Source organism: Equus caballus, chromosome 19, assembly GCF_041296265.1.
Source record: "Equus caballus isolate H_3958 breed thoroughbred chromosome 19, TB-T2T, whole genome shotgun sequence".
NCBI classification, from domain to species: Eukaryota; Metazoa; Chordata; class Mammalia; order Perissodactyla; family Equidae; genus Equus; species Equus caballus.
In genome coordinates, this window is record NC_091702.1 from 67705534 (window position 1) to 67721713 (window position 16180).

Genomic DNA, 16180 nt, shown 5'->3' on the forward strand with positions numbered 1-16180 from the left:
TCTGAGCAGGGAGGACCGCATTCTTGGGTTGTCCTCTGTCTCCAGTGGGGGTCTGGACATGTACACAGGAAGGGTCTAGTTTGGGTCCGCTAGCCCTGGGAGAAGCCATGTCTTAGTCTGGGACAAATTTCTCTCCCACCCCACCCAGGTAGCTAACAGTTTCTGGGAGGAGGTTTAAAGACCTTGGGGTTCTCCTGTCCACTGTTGTGTTGGGAAGGCCCCAGGAACCTGGGGGTGTCTTCATTCTCCCTGCAAGTATCCCCCTGAAGAGGAGTGCTCTCTGGGACATCTCAAGGCTAGGGACACCCTCTCTTCCTCCTTCCAACCTTTCTGATTTTGGGTTGTATTTTTCTGTTCTGCTCTACTGGAGACACCCTGAGAACTGGGGATGTGGCGGGGGTGGGAGCAGGTGGGGACTACAGGAAAAGAATTGTGCGATTTTGATGATTGCCCTAGCAGTTAAATGCTCCTATATTTGCATTTAAAAGTGGTGTTGAGCAACATAAAGATGAATGGTAAAGTTTGTGCTAATAATTTGAAATTTTACTTTTTCTTACTTAGAAGGACATTAAATGACAATTAAAAAGCACCATGACAAGTTGAGAGAGAGAAATTGCAGAAGGAAAAAGCTTTATATTTTAGTACCTTTAAGGGCCCTTTCCCCCTGATTTTTGAACAAAAGGTCCTGAAGTTTCATTTTTCACTGGGCATCACAAATTATGTAGCTGGAACTGACTCTTTTAGAATCCAAACCAAAAAGAAAAGTGCTGAGGAATACATGGAAGAAAAGAAAGGATATTTAATCTAAAGATGCTATATGGAATTTCAGTCTGATTAAAAGGTCAGTAATTACTTTTCAATTTTTACAGTGAAGAGTATTTATTAAGTAGGAAGCCATTTCACATTTTAAATAATGATCAGAATAATCTATCAACCTTGAAAATATTTTAGTTTAATTCTTATACATTCATGTTTTTACAGAGCTTATTAATATTCACTTTAAAATGAAAAAGGTTTTTAGAAAATATTAAGAAAATAAAACCCTAATGTTTAATAGTGACTGCATATGAATCAGTTATCCAAATCAATTTGTTCTGCAGATAGAAGTTAGTTAGTGAAACTAAATTAGCTTCCATTTTCAAAACAAAGAACTGCACTGAAAATGGGCAGACAATTTTCTGGACGTACGCCTAAACATAAAGTAGAGACTTATATCCTCTGATGGATACAGATTATGCAAACTATTCATAAGCATATCATAAGCACTTATCCTCACTGCTAACCAGGTTATTTTTACAGGATTTAAAATATTTTACTATACAACCTCTACCACTACTTTTCAATTTGTAGGGACAAATGCCATTAAAATTGTTAATGTAGTAGTAGGGGGCATCATAATAGCAATAAGATCTTATTATTTTAGACTAAAGAAAATACTTAGTCATCTTTCCTGCAAAATGTGCAAATCAGAATTCCTCAGAGACGATGACTCTAAAATCCACCTGCTTAAAATCAAGTTTAGGATTAAACACATTTCTCTAGCAATGTGTGATCACCAAGAAAAACCATGATTGCTATTGTTGAAAATTCTGTTAAATATAGCACCAGAAGATTTAGTGAGCATGAAATTTAGTATATGCTAAAGAATGTATATGCAACAATATTTTCTTATTACTTTCTAGACAAATTCCTACTTAAATTTAAGGCTTTGCCCTTTTTATTCCCACTGCTTGGAAGTCTCTATATTCACAAGGTTTTCTCTTCAGCTCATGATCTGCTCAAGTGTCATGTTATCAAGAAAGGTAGTTTTGTGCTCCCTCTGCAGGATGCCCCAACCCCATTACTTGCAAATCTCTTACTGGGCTCAGCTCTCCTTCGTGGGACGCATCATCACTACACTGCTGATACTGAAAGATAAGATCCATAAAGACAGGGACAGTGATAACTGTTTTCTTGTTTGTTTTTCTCCTTTATTTGATACATCTCTGGCACACAGAACAGTTCTTGGCAGGTAGTAAACATTCAATAAATATTTTTGATTAATAATTGGATAGATTAATGAATAAAAGATCATCAAATCATCTCCAATTCCTGTTAATGCAGCCAAAAGAGATTTACTAAGTTACAGACAATGTAGGTTGAGGATATTTTTAGTCTAATAACACAACATCTTTGCTCTCAAGAAGCTTACATATTCGTCAGGAAATCAAAATATTAAAAAATATGATTATGATCCAGTGAGACAGAAGTGTGTACTATTGTACATAACTGGGAGCAGTTCAATTTCTGCACTTGCTGACTGAGAGCTAAGCCACTGACCAAACGCAGTGAATTAATTGCTAAGTGCTAAGGGCCTTTTCTGTATCATTCACTTACTCAAAGATGCATGCCACAAAAAGACATGAGACTTGGAAGTAATATGATGTATCTCAGTTGTAAAAATAAAGTTTACAATCATCTAGATGTCATTATAATTTAATATTTGGCTGGACCATAAAGTTATTTATTTTTTTATTTTTTAAAAGATTTTACTTTTTCCTTTTTCTCCCAAAGTCCCTTGGTACATAGTTGTGTATTTTTAGTTGTGGGTCCTTCTACTTCTGGCATGTGGGATGTTGCCTCAGCATGGCTTGATGAGCGGTGCCATGTCCGTGCCCAGTATCCAAACCGGCGAAACCCTGGGCCGCTGAAGCAGAGCGCGTGAACTTAACCACTCGGCCACGGGGCCGGCCCCTGGACCATATAAGTTATTTAGTTATGATTAACTAGACTGACATTTCAATTATTTTCCATAAATAAAATATTCAGTGCACTTTTCAGAAGAGAAACACATTTCTTGAGGAGGTAGGAAAATTTTATCCTTCAATATAAGGTCTGTAGCTTTTCAATACGCAATTTTCTTATGTTTAAGAAATATAAAGATATAAATAGTACAGCATCTCTCACTTTAAGTTACAGTTATTGCCTTTTTTTTTAACTTACGCCACTGGCTTGTATTCAGTGTATTTTTAGTAAGCATTTAAAACTTTTATACTGATTTTTTTTTTTTTACTTTGAACAGACTTGCACAGAATTTTAGCAAAAAGAATATTTGCTATCAAGAATTTTGAAAATACAGTCAGGACTGTGAGCAATATCCAGACATAAAACACATTAAAATATAGATGTAAAGGCAAAAGAATGTTCACGATGTCCCTAATTACCTACGCCAGCAATGTATGAAAGGTTGGCATTTGAAATAGACTGCATTTCCACAACGCAGTGAACTGGAAATCAAGTTTATAAATACATGGAGATTTCCTTTGATTTAAATCTATTTTCAGTGTCAGTTCAATTAATTATTGTTGCCTGAGCAAATATATGAAATCTGCAATCACAGTGTGAGCCTAAGGCGAGACCTATACAGAACAGTCACCCAATGGCAGAGACAGGCATGCTGAATGTATATCTTAAGAAGCCAACGAATTGGACAACCAGCTCCTGACAATATCGGCTTTAAAGACCCGTTAGCAGATATCAGAAGAATTGGTTTGTAATTTGGCACGTCTTTCACTTTGAACACGGTCCCTAAAGGCTTTTGCACATGTCAGGATACCTGCAAACACAATTTGTTTCAGGTCGACTATCCATGATTAACATTTTCCTCTACTGTCTGTGACCTGAATAATTACTTTTACTGAACTACACACTTAGTTTTTCTATCATGCACTGAGGATTAAAATCAAATATGTTCTAGGTGTTGCCTTTCTAGTTTTGCTCTCCAAATGAGACACCTTTAAAGACTATTTAAATAAACTGTGAAAATAGAAGGCTGCAAATATAGCTCTTAGGGATTATAGAAGTCAGTTAATTAAGGTTTATTGCAAAGATTCCTAATTATGAGAGTCATAGTCTTAAACCTATAATCTTATTTATCCAACTAGAATCAGAATCATCAAGGAATGTTTCTCTTAACTACAGCTAAGAGGTTCTAAGTGATTTGGAAAAAAAATTTTCTTTAACTTTTGTTTAATTGTAAACAGAGAGCAAACAATTAAGTCAGGGTTGTTTAATGTGGTTTCTTTAATATTTCTTGAATATGAGAAAAGACATATACATATAGTCGACTACATTAAAGAAAAAGCAATTCAATGCTAACTTCCTCTTTATCCTCATTTCCACACTTTTTGTACAGAGTAGTAAAAACACAATTAATATAATTGTCTATAGTTTTTGGTCTTTAATATTTTATTTCCTTACTCATTCAACTGTCACCCCATGTACAATATTATTATTCTGCTGATTTTCTTTTTTCCTTACTTGTGACCCTGATAACGCATCAGCATCTTCTGATAAATGGCTGACTCCCTAAGTTGTCTTGGTTGCTTTGCAGATACGCACTCATTTCTCCAAATTTTAGGTTAAACCTTTATTTCCTTCCTCAAATCCTGCTGTACCTCTGCAATATATCAGTCTCTTAGATGCTCTTGGTACGTTAGTCAGCAGCAGCTAATCCCTCAATTGCTTAACCTTTGCTTAGTTCCTTCTGCTCAGAATTCTTACCTTTCTCTAAGCCTCATTTTGCTTGGTCACGTTCTATTCATCTCTCAGAAAAGAGCTTAATTTAAATGCCAATTCCTGAGGAAGACCAGACCTCATCCTCCAGATCTGAGGAATATATGTGCTTAGCACCCTGGGCTTCCTCTGGGTGGGACTTATCACAGTACTAATGACATATTTGTCAAATGCTTTGTTTATTATCTGCCTCCCCACCAGAGTATAAGGTTCATAAGGGCTCACTCACCATTGTGTAAATGTTGAATAAATTAAAGATTTATGAATAGCACATATCATTTTTCCATTTTAGTATAAAAACAATGATATGTAACCTACAGATAATGAGTCAAATAATCTACTGTGGTCCCCTCAGTCCAAGAAAATTATAATGTGTTATCAGATAATTCTGTACAGTGCCTCTCAAGTTGCTTCAAAGAGAATTTCCAAAGATACCCAAGTGGAATGAAGGGAAATCTCTTCCTCTACTTGCAACAGTAAACTGTTATCTTCTGAAGGCTGCCACACAATGATGACAGCTGAAGTTTGGTTCTGGGACACTCTAGTTTGTATAAGATCCTTTTTTACCCAATACTATGATCTGACCCTTTCTGATATGAAGAGTAACTGATACCTCCACATATTGAATTATTTCATAATGTTACCCTTGTCTGGAGTATTTGCATTTTTAAAGATGTGATTTTCTAACATGAGAATTTCAGGCACAAGGAAGAGGACCTTCTTGGTGACTCTCAAAATTATGACGTGGAGACAGTGGCTCATAAAGTGTCAGGCTGCTCATAACATTTTATTATGTATATATGTGGCAATATTTTAGTTCAGTTTAGGCCTTTATGTACTTTTCAAATAAAATTTAAATATATTTTGATTTATCACTATTTATATCTAAAACAAAGTTGAATTAAAGTAACAATAATTGTTTTATAATATTCTTAAACAAAGATAAATTGGGGAAGATTGCTTAATAATATTACTCTTCAGGGGCTGGCCTGGTGGCACAACGTTTAAGTTCCCACGTTCGGATTCTCTGCGGCCCAGGGTTCGCAGGTTTGGATCCCAGGTGCGGACATGGCACTGCTTGGCAAAAGCCATGCTGTGGTAGGCGTCCCACGTATAAAGTAGAGGAAGATGGGTATGGATGCTAGCTCAGGGCCAGTCTTCCTCAGCAAAAAGAGGAGGATTGGCAGTAGTTAGCTCAGGGCTAATCTTCCTCAAAAAAAAAAAATATTATTATTTCAGAAAGTATAATCTCAATATATGGACACTATATTTGATTTTGTGCTTAATATATCTTCTGTCCTTATAGCAATACACTTTTCATGAATTCCTTCATTTTAAAAGTGAAAAACAATTCACAATCTATCCTTCTGATAAGCAGAAAACTAAATTAAATGAACTCTATTCTAATCCTAGAATGAAAGGCTGCTGTATTATATGAAATTATGTAAACATATTTGCATATCTATTTTATTTAAAGTGATATATTGTCTTTATCACCAAACACCAAACAATTGTTTATACCCTATAGGTAAGAATGATTGTACTGGATTGTTTTGTTTGTTTTTTGTGAGGAAGTTTGCCCTGAGCTAAAATGTGTGTCCATATTGCTCTATTTTGTATATGGGATGCCATCACAGCATGGCTTGATGAGCGGTGCACAGATCCATGCCTGGGATCCGAACCAGTGAACCCCAGGCCTCCAAAGTGGAGCACACGAACTTAACGACTACACCAGGTTGGCCCTGGATTGTATTTTTTACATTTTTATTTATTTTCTTATTTATTTTAGGAAGATTAGTCCTGAGCTAACATCTGCCACCAATCCTCCTCTTTTTGCTGAGGAAGACTGGCCCTGAGCTAACATCTGTGCTCATCTTCCTCTACTTTATATGTGGGACACCTGCCAGAGCATGGCTTGACACATGGTGTGTAGGTCCCCACCCAGGATCAAAATGGTAAACCCAGGGCCGCCGAAGCAGAACGTAAGAACTTAACCTCTGTGCCACTGGGCCAGCCCCTGGATTGTAATTTTTTATCAGGTGGCAGCAAAAAAGCCATAGAAATAATCTGCTAATGCAGAGAGGAGCAGAAGATCCTGAAGATATATTTGACAAGATTTTGTTGACACTATGGGAAGGAAGAAAAAAAAAAGAGGAGACAGGAATTCCATTTTGAACAACTATAAAGCAAATTCTGTGATGTGGAGCTACCTGCTAAATGAAAGGGAAAGCTGCAAAGAAATATAAAGATGGTGATTGTACAGTACTATCTGGCTTTCCTTTATTTATTAGATGCATTTCTGAAGATTATCTGCAAAGTGAACTTATATGTAATATTTTGAATAAAATGGTCACATTCATTTCAACTACGTTTTCAGTAGAATATTAAACTTTCTGCACGTTTTACAGGTTCAGCAATTTTTTAAAACCTTTGTTTTGGAATAATTATTCCAAATTCCCAAAATTTTGAAAAATAATGTATAGTGAGGTCCCACACACCCTTTCCTGAGCCTCATCCAGTGGTAACTACTTGCATAACTGTAGTACAGTATCAAAACCAGGAAACTAACATTGGTAAAATCCACAAGGCTCGTGTGTGTGTGTACCTCTATGCAATTTATCACATATGTAGCTTCGTGTAACTGCCACCAAAATCAAGAGGGATAATTGTATTATCACCACAAGGCTCCCTCCTGCTCCTCCTTCATAGCCACATCCTTCTCTCCCTAATCCCTACTCTGGCCACCGCTAATCTATTCTCCATATCTATAATTAGGTTATTTTAAGAATGTTCTATAAGCGAATCATAGAGCATGCATCCTTTGGAGACTGAAATTTAAGGGCACTATGCTGACTGGAAAAGCCATTCAAGTTGTGTGTATCAACAGTTTGCTCCTTGTTATTGCTGAGTAGTATTCCAAGACTTTCGACACACTTATATTTTAAATGTCACCGTATACTGCCTTAATGTATGGTACAGGCTGAACTGCATCTCCTCAAAATTCATATGTTGAAGTCCTAACTCAGTACCTCAGAACGTGACTGTATTTGGAGACAGGGCCTTTAAAGAGGTGATTCAGTAGAATGAGGTCATGCAGGTGGGCTTTAACCCAATGCCATGGTACCCTTCCAAGAAGAGATTAGGACAGTCATGCACAGAAAAAAGACCATGTGAAGACAAAGCGCAAAAATGGCTATCTACAAGCCAAGGAGAGAGGCTTCAGAATGAGACCAACCCTGCTGACATCCTAATCTTGGACTTCCAGCCTCCAGAACTGTGAGAAAATAAACTTTTATTGTTTAAGCCACCCAGTCTGTGGTGTCTGTCATAGCAGACCTCGTAAACAAATGCAGTGTATAAGAATAGTTTTATCTGTATAAATTTGTCTCACCTCTATGTGTTCACATACAACAATACTTCCTGCTATAAGACAATCACTTGTGTATCCACATAATTTATGAATGCTTCTCAAAGGGAGTTTTTAAAATCTCTGAAGGTTTTTCTGTATCATGCTCTACAATAAATTATGTTATCGGGGAATTAAAGAAAATATATACTTATAAAAATGATACGAGTATTCGTGCCTAACTACATTGCAGTAAAAATCTATAGTGTGATAAAGGGAACATTTAACTGAAAGCAAGTAGATATTTTAAGAAGACAGTTTAACTACTTTTTACAAACTGCACCTAAACAACAGAATTTGGGCACATTGCTGGATACTTTTTGCTGTTTTTTTTCAGAGTGGATCGTGGTTAAGCATGTTAGCTGCAAGGTTTTTACAACATAGAGAGGAATTATAATTAACATGAATTCTTACTATATGCTTTGAAATGGAAAAGGGATGGTAGCATAAGTGGGACAGCTCAATTTCAATTCATTTAGCAACATTTTATCTATGTCTGACATTTGCTGGCAAGTAATGTGGACTGGCTCATTAAGATACTGGTATAGGATTATACCAAAAACATAAGTGCATAGACATTAGAGAGAAGTATTGTATCTAATTAACCATACCACTAAGAAGTAATCCCAGAAGTATCTTTCTGCACCTGGGGAAACAATAAGAACAACCAGAAAGTCACCTCTGCAGTGTACAGAGTACACACCTGTACCTCTGCAGTGTATAGAGTACACACCTGTACCTCGGCAAGTGTACAGAGTACACACCTGTACCTCTGCAGTGTACAGAGTACACACCTGTACCTCGGCAAGTGTGGGTCCACCAGTGATATTACGCATCAAAAGGGAATGATGGGTCTGTGCTGAGAGAACAGCAGTGGAACTTACCGTCTTGATCCGTGGTCACTGTAATAGCTGTGAATGGCTTGGGAGAAAAACTCAACTCAGAAACTCCATTCATGGCTTCTATTTCAAAGGTGTAATTCACGTGAGACACAAAGTCAAGAACTATCACAGAATTGTTGATCAGGCCAGTATGTCTTGGGATGAAGCGGAGTCCTCCACCACAGTCCTCACACTGGCTGGTGTCTAAGCCACATTTCTTACAGATTACACTGTATGTGAGATCTTTTCTCCCTCCTGTGTCACTTGGTGGACTCCATTCCAAAATAAGGGCTGTTTCATTGATGTTAAAAATCACATTCCTAGGAGCTGAAGGTGGCCCTAGAGAAAAGCAATTAGAAAACAAATGTACATGTATAGGACAATGAATTTTGGTGTTAACTTGAAAACTTCATCAATAAACACTTGTTGGTCTTTTATATTAGTTCGAGGTCTTTCTTCTGATGAGATGTGATGGTTTTAATTACATGTTAATAATCATATCATAATTTTCAAAATTTGAAAAAAAATAGTAACATACTTATATAAAATGCATTGTATTCAGTCTTTCAGTCTTCATACTAAGCTTGATGTGTAACTAAACCTCCCTTTCATTACCTTTGACAATCTCTAAGTATCTGTTTCTCACAGACTGAGAATAAATGACCACAAATTTAGGGCTGACAGACAGTTTGGAAGAAGAGGGAGAGAAAGGACATTGGAGGCAGCACAAAGGCTGTCACTCGGGCTTTGCCAATTTCGTGGGCTAAAAGAACTCTGCAGAAAGGAGAGAACTGGGTGTATATAAGAAACGGTAACTCAATTTATCTAGGTTAATTTCACCCCACACAAAGAAGTGTGCTCCTAAAAGCTAATAAAGAGACCCGCATAATCCTCTAAATTTGTCATCAAGACTGCATAAACCAAGCTGCTCATGGGTGAGAGAGAAGCATCTTCCCTCAGCCTTCTTTCCCACTATCTTCCCCTACGAATCACAATGCACAAAGCACTTAATATCCTTGAACTACTCCAGCCTTTTCTTAAAATTGTGTCAACAATCTTTTACACTTAGATCTGGGTCCTTGAGGCTCGAGTTTCATGTCACTCACTGAACAGATGGTCTACAAGGTGCCAGGCAGTGCCCTATGTGCCGTACGTGAAATGTCACAGAACCCTTTCTGTAAGAGACTATGCTTATGACAGACATGTTGAAAAATAATTCATTGCATAAATAACTAATGAAATAACATTCCTGCTTAGTTTTAAGAAATCTATAGCTATTCTTTACATTTCTGCTATCAAAAAGATTTGCTTAGAAGATAGGCAGGAATTCTCTGTGACATTTTCTTCATAGAAAGAAATTCAAGCTCTGATATAGACTCCTCTGGGATTTCAAGATACAATCATTCATTCATTAAATAAAGATTTTTTTTTAGCAATTACTATGTGTGCCAGATACTCTGCTAGATTTTCGGCTTATAGCGTGAATGTGACAGACATTAGTCCTACTTTCCTGTTACTTACATTTTAGTTGCATGGCTAAACACACATACATATAAACAGAAGAACAGAATTCAAATGATAATAAGTGTGATTATGAAAATCAAAAGGAGAGGAGCTGAAATAAAAACTCTGAGAAGGACCAGTCTGAGAAACATTCTGAGGAAGCCTCATGGAGGTGCTGAAGAGGACGTGCAGAGAGGTAGGAAGAATATTAGGCAGGTGTGTAGTTATTTAGTCAAGAAAGATCTTAAAATAGTCATGGAACTGGCAGAAAGTCACTGTGGCTAGAATGCAAAAGGAGGAAGCAAGAAGTGAGTTATAAGGAAAAGGAAGGGGCTAGATGATGCAAGAATTCTGGCTCATTGGAACCAGTCTCCATATGTTTCTACGTAGAGCAGGAAGTAACCCACATTTTACGTATGGAAGTGAAGTGTTTTAAAGAGCTTTCTGACTGCAGAGTGGAATGATCCGAACGAGTCCAGGGACTTAGCAGTGAGATCTGTCACATGGTGCTAGAGTAGCAAAGCACTTCGTCGACCATCTAATGACTGTATTGGGAGTGAGATATTAAGAAGTGTTATTATATGTTTTCCTCTTTCTTTTTGCAGGATCCTGCTATCAGCAACCTGATGAGTAGGGACCTCAGCAACCTATATGTACACCACCTAAAGCGAGACCCAGAAATGGGACAGTTTTTCTAAAAGGGTTCTGCACACCTTGCTTTATGCCAATGGTTTATACCCTTTCAGGTTCTATAGAGTTACAGAAATGCCTGCGTTCGCTAAGGAAGACATGAAAGGAATTTATAAACGAGAGCAGAGGGACAAGTGTGGCTTTCTTCTTCCAACCTAGATGTATGCCTGGGAGATAAAGATTCATTATCGTTACCATGATAACATCTTCCTACAGAACGACACATTCATGTTGTTGCTCTTTTATTTATAATGGAAAATAGGATTATTCACTTATAGTTCCATGAACAGGAAAAATGTTATCAATTATGTCATGAGCATCTGCAGGTATACAACTGTCCACCTAGAGATACTTTAAAAAAACAAAAAAAGGCAGACACACTTCTCCCTCAAGGGCCCTCATACTAATTTGCATGACGATTAAATAGGTTTTTAATTGCTGCTAAATTATGCCGGCTAAACTGTGATTTCATGCAAATATTAAGCTGTAATGACATGCAGTGAATCATTTACTAAGATTTAGAACTTGGAACAAAGAGAGACAATTAATTGTAATCCTCAGATTCAACTAAATTATGTGTCACTGGGCTTTTATGAATGTAGCATGATTGCTTTGTTATCATTTATTAATTATACAAAGATTATGAGCCACACTTGGAAAAAATTGTGGCAGCAATAACTCTTTTGGACACCTCTGTATTGCGAACTCCAAGGGATTTCCTTACATTGATTTTTTTTCTTTTAAGGAAACAAGCAATTCACACAGAAGAAAAGCGATCTCCACACTTCACCCCCCCAGACTGGCTTCAGAAGAAAAGGGCAATTATTCTGATTTGCAGCTAGCTGTTTTTCAAGCCCATCAGATAATAAACCTTACATAAAAACTACAATTTTACTTCTACTAGTTTGTCTGGAAAACACATTTTTAATCTTCTTCCTTTTTTTTTTTTTTGCTTCGATTTGGATTCGGCCTTTGCACTTTTAAAGAATAAAGAAACAGTGCTCTCACAGTGAGCTTACGGGAACCTTGTGGCAGTGCTGTCTCTTCCCCACCCGGGAAAGCACTGGGCCTGCAGCCCCTGTCTTCCTCTCCGAGTAGCAGAGGCCAGGTGGGCCTCTGTTTTGTTTTGTTTTTTTATGCTTGTTTTGTTTTAAGTTTTTTTTATGGAAAATGTTTTTAAGCAGAACTGTATTTCCCACAACACATCCGAGGCAGTTGCTCTAGCCCTACGAGATACCACATGGAGGATGAGTTCAGTGCCCACAGCAAGACTCCGCTGGCCGACTGACCCAAAACATTCTGCAGAACACCCTTAAAGAAAGGCTACACAGGAGGAGAAAACTGAGGGGTCATATTTCACTTACTGCACTGATTGCTGTAGGCTTCTATTTCATGTTTCTGATTAGAACTGTATTGACTCATAAACAAACAGGGGTCTTTTTCATATCGCCTGGAGAGTGACTATTCACCCAGAGACTCTATAGCTAATGGTGGCTTGCAGATGAATTTTTTAACATTAAGAACAATGAAACTTTTATCCAAATAATGGAGGATATCAAGTCATCAAAGGCTATTGATTACTACACTATATTTCACCAATTCTTAAGTTACCACCTGCCAATAATTTAAATGTTTGTTAATTTAATGGCAACCAAGACTGTAGTAGTACAGTTTCCTAATAAAAAGCAAATTCCTTCATATCTATGAGTTTAGAAATGAGAGAAAAATTTTTTTGTGTTAATATATGTCAAAGAGAACACTGAAAAATATACTGAACCATCTAGAGATGTTGAGCTATACACTTTTGTAAATGAGTAAATTGTAGAATTTGCTAAAGAAAAATAAATACATATAAACAAATGAAAAAGTATATCTGCAGATTTTAATAGTATACTAAAATTTTAAGTTGTCAGATTTGCATATACATAATTTAAAACTCTAAAAGTCATTTCATTCTTTGCATTATCACTATTAATTTTTATTTTTTAGAATTTTTTTTGAGGAAGATTAGCCCTGAGCTAACATCTGCCACTAATCCTCCTCTTTTCTGCTGAGGAAGACTGGCCCTGAGCTAACATCCGTGCCCATCTTCCTCTACTTTATATGTGGGATGGCTGTCACAGCATGGCTTGACAAGCGATGCATAGGTGTGCACCTGGGATCTGAACCGGGGAACACTGGGCCACCAAAGTGGAACATGCACACTTAACCGCTGAGCCACCAGGCCGGCCACTCTCACTATTAATTTTAACTTATATCCATATCTATATCGTTAATCTAATATCCTTCCTATATAATCTTTGAAAACTGTATTTAATAGGAGTAGCTGTAAACAAAATTTTGTATGCTTCTCTAAACAACTTTGTGCTTTATAAGTTTTGTTCCTAAAATGTGTGTATATCTGGAAATGGATGACGAGTGATCACAAACTGGGGCTTCAACCTCACCATAGCGCAGGTTCTAAACTGATTTATTCACACAAAGAAATGAGGCCCAGGAAAGCACTGTAATTATGTTGAGGTCACGCGGGGCAACAGAGGTAGGATGATACCTAGGTCTTTCATGTTTAGATTTTCTTTTTTTACTCTACCATACTGTAATCATCCTAGAGAGGGAAAAAGTCTGGTAAATCAATTTAAATATTAAAAGTATTTTACAGAGCTTTGCTTAAAGAGAATCATCAAACATAAATTTTCAAGACACACAAATCAGTGAGCAATTTGTTGCCTTCCTACAACAGATTCCTTTTAATAATGTTATCTTAGAGCATTTAAAAATAATTTTACATACAGAAGAGAAATTCAAAATTGGATTGTCAAGGTAAATATTGCTCAAAATACAGCACATGTGCACTTCAAATCCTTTTCATTCCACATCCTCTCATTTTCTTCAATATTATTGCATCTACTTGAGTAACTAAATTTATGTCTAAAATTAAGACTTGTCATCCATTAATGTTTTCAGAGTACTGTGAATGAGGACTTAGATAATTCTTTTTAGATTCTCCACAAATTCTTAGTCATCCTCATGTTCCAATTTAGGTGTTATTCCTTTGTGACACTTTCCTATTGTCCTCAGGCAGAACTGATCACTTTTTATACCTCATAGGAATATACTAAAAAAATATAGCCAACATTTTTGAATACTCATTTTGTTCTAAGGCATATACTTAATATTTCACACGATTTATTTCATTCTCTTATCACAATAAATCTATAAGGTAGTTATTGATATCTCCATTTTATAGAAGAGGTGGGTTGATGCTTACCAAATGTACATATTACACTGGAATATTTGTATTCATGTACACAAGTCTATCCTGGTCCAGCCTGATCCCAAGGTGATATGTGCTTTAACTAAGGGAATGAATAGAATGCATGGCTTTGTGCAGTCTTCCAAGAGTTATTTTTTCACACCGTGCAAATTTTGACAAATACTGGAGAGTAGAGAGTTCAAGGTTATAATCTTTGCAAGAGCCTGGTATTATTGATTAAGGAGAGATCCACATGATTTGAAAATCACTTGAGAAGTGGAAGAGGATGTTCATATTACGAAAATGAGATGAACTAATTAAGAACTATAGCAAAATGGGCAGCCACCCACGTCACACCCATTTAGAAGGAATAGAAGCTTCTCAAAATACAGTTCTGGGGACACTCTAAAACCTGTAAAGCAAACATTTGTGGCTAAAAATTTCTATGCTACAGAGCACGGACAAAATTTTACCTTGGGAAAATTCCAAAAAATAGTTAACTATCCTCATCAATCCAGAAAAAGAACTCATTATAATCTCACAGAATAACTAACTGTAACAATTGCAGAATTGTGTTATAGCTGTGTAGGCCAAGAGGTAAAGGGCAAAACCACAAGCAGGATAAAAGCACCCTAAAATACAAATGAAATGATGAGCAGTCTGGCCTTGGGTCTTTTGAGTCAAATATCATCCAGTTTCTCTAATACTATGAAAAAAAAAAATCACAGATACCTACATACCACACTTTCTGTGTTTGAGTTAATTATTTTTAATTAAACACTCATTAGAAATGAAAAGAGTAATATGAAGAGCCTAAGCACTATCATAATTTGGGAGAGAAAAGCAAAACAATAAATGAATATATTAAAGCGAATTAGTAAACCTTTCTCAAAATGCATCACATTGTAGGGTAATTATGAATGCTCTCTTTCCAAATATGGATGCTTCTTGGTAATTGGTCTGTCGTGTACAAGTAGATGATACTGAATGGGACGATTCCCTCTGAATTCCAACTGTGAAAGCCAGGAACAGCACTCTGGCAGCAAGCAGTAACTCAATTCTTCAGCATCAGCACAATGACACTTAATACCTCTTCCTATAGAGGAGCCTCTCCCAGGTGATTTGGTAAAAGAACCTTGGCTGAAATAAAAATTGAAGTATTTGTATTTAGCAAACTCTATGAAGCTCGAGTGACTTTTTACATCAGTGATTCATAGTGGGGAAACTGGGATTCATTACATACAGGTGACTATTCTGTAAAGGGCCGTTTTAATTTTAAAATATACCATTGCAATACACAGAATGAATATTTAGAGTTATTTTCTATGATAGGACAAGCCTGCTAGAAGTAATAAAATCCATCTTTGTAGTTTCTTCCTTTCTGGCCTCTGAAAAATTGTGGCTGCTACCGTGTGTTTACAATGCACCACCTAAGCAATTAGTTGCACTTTCCTATTTCAGTTGTGAGATGGAAAAGGAAGGAATCAGAATGGTTTTCTCCATGCAAAATGAGCCTAAAAAGACAAAGAGAAAAAGAACCACAGAAAGGGGGGAAAACAAAGGACAGAGAGCAAACAGAGCAGTGGACCTGGATGTGAGCATGATGTACCACCCAGAGCAGGGAAACCTGAGTGGGGCAGCTTAAATGAGGAACATCTCTCCTGCTGCATCTCAATGCACTGTTTGTTCTACTCAAAATAAGAGTGAGAGAGGAGTCACCCCCCGATGGCCTAGTGGTTAAAGTTCTGTGTGCTCTGCTTCAGTGGCCTGTGTTTGGTTCCCAGGAGCAAAATTACACCATTTGTCTGTCATTTGCCATGCTGTGGCGGCTCACTTAGAAGAACTCGGACCTACTACTAGAATATACAACTATGTACTGGGGCCTTGGGGAGC

General features: G+C 37.0%; 1 protein-coding gene across 11 annotated transcripts in view; it reads right to left on the reverse strand.

The window, feature by feature from the left end:
• EPHA6 (EPH receptor A6) overlaps window positions 1–16180 on the reverse strand; it is a 780034-nt gene that overhangs the window by 409194 nt on the left and 354660 nt on the right. For 10 of the 11 annotated variants that reach the window (XM_023623975.2, XM_023623977.2, XM_023623976.2 and 7 more), the window contains one exon: window positions 8845–9180. The exons of the other annotated variant lie outside the window; for it this stretch is intronic. In XM_023623975.2, coding sequence (XP_023479743.1) covers window positions 8845–9180 — 336 coding nt within the window. The remainder of the gene's footprint in view (window positions 1–8844; window positions 9181–16180) is intronic. 11 annotated transcript variants of the gene reach the window in all.